The sequence below is a fragment of the Beta vulgaris genome, chromosome 3 (genome assembly GCF_026745355.1).
Source record: "Beta vulgaris subsp. vulgaris cultivar EL10 chromosome 3, EL10.2, whole genome shotgun sequence".
In the NCBI taxonomy this organism is placed as follows: domain Eukaryota; kingdom Viridiplantae; phylum Streptophyta; class Magnoliopsida; order Caryophyllales; family Amaranthaceae; genus Beta; species Beta vulgaris.
The window spans coordinates 46,721,785-46,733,471 of record NC_079204.1 but is presented as its reverse complement, the minus strand read 5'-3'; the positions used below and the strand labels follow the sequence as shown (position 1 = coordinate 46,733,471).

General features: G+C 37.2%; 1 protein-coding gene across 1 annotated transcript in view; it reads right to left on the bottom strand.

The window, feature by feature from the left end:
- Positions 1 to 1,943: 1,943 nt before the first annotated feature.
- LOC104906757 (kinesin-like protein KIN-7K, chloroplastic) overlaps positions 1,944 to 11,687 on the bottom strand; it is a 24,197-nt gene continuing 14,453 nt past the window's right edge. The window contains exons 16-24 of the mRNA XM_010695558.4: positions 10,938 to 11,120; positions 10,366 to 10,524; positions 8,675 to 8,893; positions 6,826 to 6,963; positions 6,612 to 6,737; positions 6,472 to 6,522; positions 3,511 to 3,558; positions 3,212 to 3,415; positions 1,944 to 2,703 (exon numbers count right to left, since the gene is read on the bottom strand). Coding sequence (XP_010693860.2) covers positions 2,152 to 2,703; positions 3,212 to 3,415; positions 3,511 to 3,558; positions 6,472 to 6,522; positions 6,612 to 6,737; positions 6,826 to 6,963; positions 8,675 to 8,893; positions 10,366 to 10,524; positions 10,938 to 11,120 — 1,680 coding nt within the window. The 3' untranslated portion in view covers positions 1,944 to 2,151. The remainder of the gene's footprint in view (positions 2,704 to 3,211; positions 3,416 to 3,510; positions 3,559 to 6,471; positions 6,523 to 6,611; positions 6,738 to 6,825; positions 6,964 to 8,674; positions 8,894 to 10,365; positions 10,525 to 10,937; positions 11,121 to 11,687) is intronic.

Below are 11,687 nucleotides of genomic sequence, written 5' to 3'. Positions count from 1 at the left end.
TAAACACTACAGTACTGTCATTTGAGATTGTTTAGTTTTGTTTTGGTATAAAGTAGACAACTTAGTTTGGTTTATTTTGATACTTTGGTTTGTGAGTAAAATTGTTATTTCTAATAATTAGCCTTGCATTTATTTTGAACAATAGATGCGGCGGTAACACCCTAAAGGTTTGGTCAGATATTTTAATGAAAAGTGAATATTTTATAAAGTTTTAGAACCAAAGTTTTGGGGTGTCACAGTCGCGCCCGTATTTCGTCTTCCTAGGTGAAGGCTGGTTTTTAGTTAGACAACTCGGTCTAATAACTATTCCATTAAAGTAATAAAAAGATGGTTAATTAAAGTTTAGTTCAGTAAAAGTTATCTGCAGATTGTTAGATTGTTATGTTATTATTTATCCCTGCTGATTATTTATTAGTATCATGTTATGAATGTTTATTTTATTATGTAGTACTCACCTTTGCTGATTACGTGTTTTATTTGTATGTGTTAATAATGACTTTGCCTTACTGATCACCTCATTCTTGGTGAGCAGATTCTTTAGTGCATTGACATTTACAGGTTTGCAGATGTTGCAATTTGCATCATGGGGATCTGGGAATGTAGAGCTTGTGTAACAAATTGACTTAATTATTGTTTTATAGATACATTTTATCTAAGTTTGGTTTGAAGTTAACACTGGTAATGCTGTTTGGTTTTAAAGTACTTTGTTTATTTATTATATTTCAATTCTAAAGTTTATTATATGTTTTCCGCTGCAAAATTCTGAATAAGCCGATACGTTATCACACCGGAGATAATGCTTTGATCATTCTCTAAGTTCTATATTGAAAAGGTATTTTGAAAAAGAGAGAATTATTGGGGTGTTACATTATGTTTTCCGCTGATACGTTATCACACCGGAGATAATGCTTTGATCATTCTCTAAGTTTTATATTGAAAATGTATTTTGAAAAAGAGAGAATTATCGGGGTGTTACATTAGGTAATATGTATTTTCGGTTAGGTATAGCTAAAAATTAGTTTAGAACAATTTCAATTTAAATCGGTTTTAGTTCAATTTAGTTCCAGTTTCAGTTTGAATCAATTCTGATTCAGTTAAATATTCAGTTCAATTCAATTCAGTTAATCGATCATCTTTTCAGTTTTTCACATTTATTTTCGATTACAGTTTGTTTCAGTCCATTTACAGATCAGTTTTGACTTTTCATTTACACTCTATTTCAATTGCAGTTCAACATTTTTCAATTTATTTCAATTACAATTACTCCCAATTCAGTTTAATTCAATTCAAATTTGTTTCAGTTCAACCAGCAGTTCATTAACCAAACTGATAGCTCTACTTGCAACTACAAGCTAACCTACTTCAAATTATGATGCCAATTGTCTACACTCATGCACCTTCAAAAGGAAAAAAAAAATTTAAAGGAAATAGCTTGAGAATGGCTTTTCCTGCCTGAATTATATCATGTTACAATATCATATGTATAATCATACCCCAAAACTTACCATAAGAGATGTTATGTCATGATATCTCTTCATTCAACTTACAAATTATTTCGTATATTCCGTTGCATTAACAGATTTCACTACGATATAAAGAATTTAATTGTTGAGTAGAAATGGCCTGAGAATGGCTTTTCCTGCCTTGGTGATATCCGCAGTTCCGCACCCTTTCCCAAACCCAAAGACCTGTTTGCTTAGTAGCACCTGGAGTATGGAGAGTCTAGACAAATGACAATTGCAACATCAGGAGATTTTAGTTGAGACTAGGTTTAATTTCTTTTTATCCATGACCCTTTCAGCTCTCTGATACACACATTTAAAATTCACACCCACGTACGCACATTGATCAGATACGAAGGTTGTATAGCATTAGCTTGGCCTGTGTAAAAACCAGGAAGCGCTCGACTGAAGATCAATCAGACAACAGCAACACATGTCAGATGGAAAAATCAGCCAAAAGGGAACTTGATTGGTATTAATTACAACAGAATCAGGGTATCAATAACATCAAAAGCTCACGCATCAGCACTCATTGCAGAATCAATATGAATTTGTTATAGAAAAACCCTGATACTAACCACAGTTCCACAATTTCAATTTACAACTCGACCCCCCCCCCCCTTTCCTTTGTACACTATATGTCAAGTTATTACCAATTGTCAGTTCTCTGGCTCTCTCTAGCAGGTTCAGAGATATCAGAATCGACTTCCTGTGATTTTTTTAGCTTGGCTACAAGAACCCACATGTTAGCAAGTTCATTTTCCAAGTATGCTTCTCGTTGTTTGGATTCTTCCACTTTTCTCTCGAGCTCTGCCTCTTTTAGATCTCTTTCTTGGAGGGCAGACTCATATGCAAACTCTCGTTCTTTGCTAACGGCCAACTCCTTCTTAAGATCTGAGGTGCTCGGGCCTTGGTCCTGGCGTTTCACGTGACTCTCTCTCCTTCCATTTTTTGGTGCTCCAATCAATCTACGCTGAGCGGGGGGATTCTTCGCAGCTGTCATCTCTTTAGTTAGCTTTTCATTTTGATTCATCAGCTTGGAAACCTCCTCCGACAAAGCCTTTAATTCAACAGCTGCAGCAGAAGCCAATCCTTTGGCATATGAACTTTCCTCTGCCAGCTTCTTGTTTCGTTGTTCCAGCTGATCCTTTGTTTCAGTAAGTTCACTCAACTTCTGCTTCAGTTCTTCAATTTCAGTGGCCTATTTAAGGAAAGATGGGATAAACACAAAGGAGTTGGAAATTGGACCAGAAAAATAAAAAAAAGATGCAGTTTAAAGAGGTGGATCATATGATAGTGTGTTGGGTTTCAGCATTTGTGAAGGGAAGAGGAAGGGAGGTGACGTGAAGGAGTTTGATTCCATTTCCCTTCCAGATCTTTCCATAGTGGAATATTTGGTTTGATAAATGGGAAGGAGAAGTGGAAAACAGATCCCTCCAAACCTTTTCCTTTTCCTTTCTCTATTCATATCCAGCAAGGTGGAACAGATCCCTCAACCCCCCCTCCCCCTTCCCCCTTCCTTTTCACCATTCAATCTAGCATATGCTCGAGTGTTGCTATTAACATCAACTTTCAAGATGTATTTTGGACGTGTTTATTCCAATATTAAGTGCACAAGAACCTTAATCCTAGTGACTCACATACCTCAAATTCATAGTCTTGTCAAGTTAAAGAATAACTAGAAGATGACACAGAAGGATGAGGCAAACCTGGGCACGCAGTACCAACTTTTCACTCATATCTACCAATGATCGATTTTCCTTGTTCATCTCAACTCCCCCAAATACTGATTGTATTACACCATGCTGCTGCGAATCAATGAGTGAATTGGTCGCATTTCTGGATTCCAAGGCCTCAGAGAGTTGCTGCTTCAAGGAACTAATATCTCTTTGCAATGATTCACATTCGCCGATCTTCGAAACAGAAAATAAATACGTAAGAGAAAAGTGTCCAGCCTATTCAATGAATTAAGAAAGCAACAAGCAGATACCACCAGTTGCCTGTTTACCTTTTGGTCCAGCTGTTCTTGGATTATCCGATTATCTGCAGTTTTGACCTACAAGATCGAACCGGAAACAATAAACAATAAATGTACGATTAAAAGAAACATTGGACACTGAAGACGGCATCATAAAATTTACTCAAGCTACACTTGGCTGGAATTTGGCACCAGAATTCATTTACTCAAATCTACTAACAAACTTACTCTAGCTACAGCTGGCTGGAATTTGGCACCAGAATTCATTTTTTAACAGATTTACTCTAGCTCTATGTTGCTCGGACTCTTCATTTCACCTCAAGTACCCGTGTCGGATCCTCGACACTCGGACATGGGTGGGACACTTGGACACTTTGTTTTGGGCTAAAAAATAGAAAAAATTCCAAAAAATAGCCGAGTCGGACACTTGGACACGTACCCGTGTCGGACATGGGTACCCGAGTCTGAGCAACATAGCTCTAGCTACAGCTAACTGGACTTTAGCATCAAAATACATTTACATTATTAGCAGCAATGTTGTGGTTTCATTCCACATTGGAGATAAAGGTACTGATGAAAATATAAATGATCCTTGACGACATGTCACAAAACTGTTTGTCTGAATTAAACCCTTATCAGATTCAGATTATTCACTAAAATCCTTTGAAGAGACTGTCTCATCAACACATAAATGCAGCAATAAGTTTTTCAAATAATTCCAATTAAATGTGATGAACAATCAGTGTAAGAGATTCGGGTTATCCATTTATGATGTTTGTCTAAACGAGCAGTGGGGAAAGATACAATCAGCGTAAGAGAGCTTCCGGTTCTCTCAAAATCTAGAGTATCAAAAAAAAAAAAAAAACTACCAGGCACCAGCTTCTCTTATTTTTATCTCACGTAAAACCCTTTCACTCGTCGCTCATTCTCCTTCATCTATGTTCTAATTTCTAAAGCCAACTCTCCAATTTGGAGAAAAGTTGACCAAAATAATTTTCGCAGTTGTCAAGTAGTTTAGCTCTAGCAATGTTACTACAATATAATTCCTCCATTCATAATAGTTGCACCGGTCGCATAGCTTTTACAATTCAAATCTTACACTTTGATTGTCCTTGGTGAGATATATTTTAGGAAAAACAGTCATATTGAATCTTGTTAGATTCGTCTCAAAGTATATTTTTCTAATATCAACTTTTTATAAATTTTACTTATTATTATTAAAAATATTAATGTTTGAAACCATGCATCGGCAAGCGTGAAAACATGAAATGGTGCACCTATTTCTAAATGGAGTTGGTATAACATAAAGAACTTATACTACAGATATCTCCTACAACTCAAAATCTCAGAATGCACGAATGCAAGAGTACATTCTAACATTCTTAAAAAATACGGTTTTTTCACAAAATACCCCGAGTTTTCACGAAATTGACCCGGTACCCTCGTACTTTTGAAAATTCACTTGTAGTGATGATGGCCACGGGCCGGGCCGTGGGCCGCAACGGGCTGGTTTGAGATTTCACGACCCAGGACTAGACCGTGAAATTCATGGGTTGGGCGAGCTGGTCCGCGGGCTGAAAAATCTTGGCCCACATCGGTCTGTTACCGGTTTTCATGGTTCGGGAAGTGGTTCGTGGGTCTAGTGGGCGAGCCGGCATGAGCTTTTTTTTTTTCAAAATTATTTAATAATTGAAATTATTCATTATTGTTACATAATATCTTTAAAATGAATTAAAATATATACAATTATTAATATTAATAAATAATTTCATTATTTTTAAATTTGATTGAATTATAATATATGCAATATACCACTTGATTAAAATATACAAAATTTGGTTCAATATTTACTTGGACTGGGCTGATCCGGTTCATGGGTCGGGATGGACCGATTTCGTGGTCTGGACTGGGCGGTTTTAGTAGCGGGATTTAGTGGGCTCAAGAAATCTGGCCCACGACCTACCCACCAATTTCACTGTTCGAGCTAGGCTGGACCGAACTTTTTGCGGACCCAGCCCACGAGGTGGGCTAGGCTGGATTGACCCGCACTGTTGGCCATCTCTATTCACTTGCTAGGCTGTTACCCATCAGCTTCAACATAATACACTCAAATGTTCTTAATGGCCGGAGTTAGTCATTAACCCTAATTTTCTAATTTAAACCGTAATTCTAACCCTAACCCCTAAACCCTCCCCACCCTCCCACCACCACCACCCCAGTAGCTCCCCCCTCCCCCACCCTCCCGTCGAATTCCCCCCAACCTCCCACACCCTCGTCGAATTCCGCGAACTGGGATGCAGACGACAAGCGAGAGAGTAGGCTATAGACGATGAGCGAGAGGGAAGTCGAATCTGGGATGCAGAATTGAGGGGCGTGAATTCGAAGGGGGTGGGGGGAGCTACGGGAGGGTGGGGGTGGGGGAGGGGGGAGCTACGGGAGGGTGGGGGTGGGGGAGGGGGGAGCTGCAGAATGGTGGGGGAGCTGTTGTGGTGGGGGTGGTGGGAGGGTGGGGGAGGAGGTGGTGGGACCGTGGGAGGGTGGGTTAGGGTTAAGGTTTAGGGTTAGTTTTTAGGGTTAGGGTTAGAATTACAATCAATAAGGGTTTAAATCAAAAAATTAGGGTTAATAATTAACACCGGTTAAACCCGTTAGTCATTAAGAGCATTTGGATGTATTATGTTGAAACCGAGGGGTATCAGGTGTATTTTCAAAAGTGTGAAGGTACCAAGTGAATTTCGTGAAAACTCGGGGGTATATGGTGAAAAAACCGTAAAAAATAAGTATAGTCTCAATTCATTTATAATCCTGGGATTGTGTTTCAAATGAAGCATTAGCTCTAGAAGCTAGATTCTGGAAACTCATTCTTCTTAATTTTCGCATCATCACATTGTGAGAAGAGTTATTGCATCTCAATTAAAGACAATTTGATCCTCAAACACAAGAATGAAGGAGAATACATAAGTTCTTGATAAGAAACAAACAAAACTTCACCTCAAGTTCAAAAGACTTCTCGTTCAGTTGGCTCACAAGTTCAGCAACAGTCTGGAATCATACACAAAGAGGGGAAAAGTGATGGCTCAGTATCAAGTTTATGTTTAAGGGACTCATGATATGATGGTCGCAGCACTTACTAGCGACATCTCAGATTTGTCCATCTTGTCATAGTTAGCAACCACAGTATCAGCAATTTGCTTCTCAAGGGAAGCTATTTGTTCATTCTTAGCTCTGATCTCTTCTCTCAACTTCCTCATTTCATTCTGGAATTCAGATTAACAACATATTAATGTACAAAAACAATAAAAAAAACAGCAGCTCAGGTCCCACTTAACATTAACAGTATCTTACATGGATATGCTCCTTGGGATTCTTTGCTGCTTCTTCAGACAAACGCTTCAAAGCACTTGAATGAAGGGCAACCTCACCAAACAGAATCTTTTTCTGCTCCCTCAGGAGATCGATTTGATCGATTGATTTTGTACTTGTCTACACGAAGCCAGTGAATTTCAGATAAAAGCTATATATATTTTAAATATGCATGGAAACATTCAAGTACTATACAATAAAGCTACAGTTAGAATAACAATATATATACTATGAGAAGGAACTTTTTTTGGGGGGGGGGGGTCTAAGGGGGTCCATGTGTTTGTTTAAAACATTGTGGTTTTATATGTGTCTCAATGATGCCCCTACCAGTATCTTTATTCTTTTAAATATTAATTTCTGTAACCAATTAATATGCTTTGAAGTTTAAACTTATTTTTGTGGGGTTTGAATCTTATTTAGCTAATTTCTTTCTATAAAGTAGGGATATATCAACTTGGGGATTGAAACTAATCTAATTAGCTTGCTATAAAGTGGGGAAAGATTAACTTAAACACCATCTTTCCACTTTATAACAAGGAGTTCAAACTGGTTAAAAATTGGTTCATACCCTAAACTGAAATTAGTATGCATACATCTCTGTCACGGAATTTATTCACAATAGATAACAGTGGGGCATCAATGAGACCATTAGAAGACCACAAGGGTATCATAGAGACTTTGCATAAGGTCAGGGTACAATGTAGAATTTTAACAAACACTCAGGCACCCCATAGAAAATTCCTAATACAAGTACTTAAAGGAGGCACCTGGAAACGTAGAAAGCTTGCATCTGAAAGACCTAAACTCATTAAATTGTCTTGTGACAACAGAAAAGTAATTCACTTTGTTTATTTGGAGAACAATGAGTAAATGATGAAGCATAGAGTAAAGGCCATTTATGTAAGTATGTATTCTCATATGAACTCACTTCTATATATATATATATATATATATATATATATATATAGGTTCAAAAGTCTAGATTGCAATGAAGGGATTTTCTTTTTCCAATTATCAATGCACGACAGCTGTAAAATGTAACACAACGCTATCAAGATGTTGATAATAGGGATACAGGAAGGAGATCAACCTCTACCTAAAACCTGTCATCTCTATCTTGAAATGCCCCAAGAATGTAACTTGCTATTCTATCCAGACTAAACAATGAATAGCGAGCACACAAAATATAGCAGATAAATTTTATGATAACAAAAATGTGGAAACAAATTGAATAGGTACAATGATTCCTACAATGAATTTATAATCCAAAGGGGGGAATTCAAATTCATCAACCTGATTAGAGATGACAGCATTTCTATGCTTTTTCAAATGTGGAAAAGGCTATAAAGAGCATGACAACCTGAGAATCGGATTGTATATAATCTATGTGCTAATGCAAACAAGCAAGTTGGGGTTTCAGATAGGAACCAAGAATCCAAGATACACTATTTTAAGTTGGAAACCCAGCCCTTTATAAGAAAAAAGCAACTTCATGCACATATCCATATTTCTCATTCAGTTGCTTTCCCCCCACCAAACCCCCTAAACCCCCCCCCCCCACCCCCCCAATAAATATATTTTCTTTCAGTTGCTTTCCCATCCCCCACCAACCTCCCTACTCCCCTCCCCCAAAAAATAAAAAAGGGAACAAAAAGTTATAAACAACTTCTGCAATCTCTTAAGCTCAAAGAATAAAAAGTTTTCTGGAGTATTGTCCCCACAACTCAGCACATGGTAACATACATGTGTCGTGTGACTACACATAGAAAGAAAATCCAATATAAGTTGGAAAAATGTTAAAAATTCATGCATCAAACAGTAATTAACATACCAGAGGTGTCTCCTGTCCAGAAAAATCTTCAGGCGTTTCTCTATCCTGTCTAGCCACAGGTGAAAGTTCTGCAGAATTTGTCCTTTCAGTAAGCAGAGACTGGGAAAATCTGGATTCTGCATTGAGATTTACACTTTCTGCTTGCGGAGTTGAGGGTGTACTATTTGATTTCACTACACTTGATCTATCACTACTAGCACCCAAGCTACCATCTTTTTTCTGGACAGAGCAGAATTAATAAGAAGATGACAATTAGAAACCTGTAGCCGACGTGTTACGCAGTGAGATCTATAGATTCTGGTTTTTAAAATGGATGCTTGCCATCCTTTTGGAGGGAGCTACATCAGTTCTACAAAATTATCCATTTCATAATTTTTACTTTAGACTAAATTTCACGAATTTTATCTCTAAAAGCAATATGAAGAGTCTCAGCTTCCAGCACACTTGTTTGCAACATTATTACATTGCTTATAAATGCAATCATTCTCAGCTTCTAAAATTTCCATCTTGTAAACAAGGCCTCAATCTTTCACTTTCTATGGGGCGTGAAGTTCATATTGTTTATCCAATCATTGGTCCAATGAGACAGAAGTCACAGAACAAATTGCAGCAGTAATCAGAACTCCTAATATACCCTGGATTCTGGAGTGAATCGACGCTGCCCCAAGATTAGATACTTAATTATCTCATTACAATTTTGAGTACTTGACCAATAGATTTGTAAAAGCTTATAATTAGAAAGCATGCAAGCTCAAGCACTCAGTACAGTTTGGTCATATAAGTGAATATAACTCACACTAAGGCTATGTTCTCCTCAACTAAATTTTACTGAACTAAATTATTTTTGCTGAACTTCATTTATTTTAGCTAGACTGAACTTATTTTCCTGAACTCATTTATACTGAACTTAACTTCTTGCTGCAAAATTAGCTTCTTTTTTGCTTAATCTTATTTTTGTTGAACTTAACCCGTGCAGAACTTACTCTAGCTAAATTTGACTTACTTTTGCTGAACTGAACTTATTATAGTCAAATTTTAGCTTACTTTTGCTAGAACTTATTTTAACAGATTGAGAATAGCATAACCTAAGTCGCTAATTACTGGATGATTGTCTAAAAGATAAGTGCATACATCATGTTTCACAATCCTTTTTGATGATCTGAACATTTAATTCATAGAGGTAAGGTAAGTGATGGTAAATATAATATATAAAGATTTTATCTATAATAACTTTTCATAAGTTGTGTATAATTAGGATTCTTGTGTCTTCAGGTTTTAATTATCAAGAAACTATTCGATGCTCTTCAATTCAAATAATGTTAGTGTAGGATTATGGAAAAGCCCCTGGATTGGGATGAAATCTATTCACAACATATAGGCCAATACATCAGCAATTCTAAAGATACAAGAATCCTACATATATACCACTTAAGGAAAGTTTACATAAACAAAATATTCATATTATACTTACTATCAGTAAGCTAATCATAAATGCATAAACTTGGATCATAAACATTAAGTATATTGACGACCTCCTTGTGCACTTAAAATGTACTCCCAATGGTCCAAGACAAAAGTCGTTTTAGCAATTTTTTACAGAAATTAAGTTAGTTAAATCTAATTATATTTGCAATGGCATTAAATATAGCACGAAGACCAATAATATTCTGTCAGCAAGATTTGTAACATACCCGAATTTTTAGCCAATTTAAGAGTCCATTCTTCTTAGACTTCTTCTCCTCCTTTAACATGACATCTGGGTTCTCAGAATTTCCATCATGCGCAATATAAAAATCAATGTTCTCATCATCCAGGGTCAAATCGCGTCTCTTGTGAGGAAGATAAGCAAGCTGCAATTGATAATATGTTACCATCAATAGATTCAAACCAAAGGTAACCTTAAGTGCATTTTCGGATTGGGGGTAAAGAATCAAGGGGTAATAGAAGAAAAATAAGGAAAAAGAAGATAGATGGAGGCGCTGGTAGATTTGACAAGGTATTAATTATGTAACGGGGGGGGGGGGGAGATTTTACCCATCATGTCAGTTACCCTTATTCCTCTTAAGGGTAATAATTTTGCCTTCTATTTTTCCGCCTTGCATTATCTAAAATTTCTCTCCAATACCATCAAATTTTAACTTTATTTTGTCTCCATTACCCCCTTAATGCATTACTCTCTGCCCTACCACACATGCTGAGTTGTCTGATTTGCAAACTTCATGAACAAAATATTTTACAGGAACAAACGGAAAGGAAAATCCACCTCTTCTTCCCCAAAAGAATGCCTTCTCCTGGGACCAGAACGGTGTGGAAATCTTGACGACTGTGAAGATTTAGTGGAGACCAATATTAATTTTGTCAACCGCTGTATCCTTGACAAGAGAGCTGCTTTAGCTTCTTCCTCTTCTTCCAGACGTGACTGTAGCTTGACCTGGCCATCTTCTAACTTTACAAATCACAACACGACAAAGAATTAGGTGATGGCCAAATTTGACGAATACTCAACAGCAAAACAACATAAAAAGCACCAGGCTAAGAAGCCATTGCTTATTTTGAAAAGAGATAACAAAAAAGCAACAGGGGACCAAATGTCCTCTTAAAAGGTTATAAAACATAGTAACACAATCAAGCTTGACACCATTGAGTGATAACAGCCGCAAACCCCCCCCCCCCAATAACAAAAGCAAAAGAAGAAAATCGGGCGCACAAACTCTAGTGCTATGGACTTATTTCAGAAGAACCTATCACTGATTTCCTGGGAGGAAAGTGCACAGTATAGTCAAGCAAGCGGAGACTGACTCCTCCTCCCCCACCCCTCCCCCCTTTTGAATCTTTTCATAGCTTGAATTGCTGATCTACAAATGCATCATGATTCATGACAGATTGCCAAAAAGCCAAACGGACCCAAAACAAGCTTCATACTTTTTATTTAGAAAGGTTAAAGTGAGACCTTAGAGTGAAGCCATTTCATTTGGACCACGATTCTTATATCCTCTATATGGTGCTCTATTTC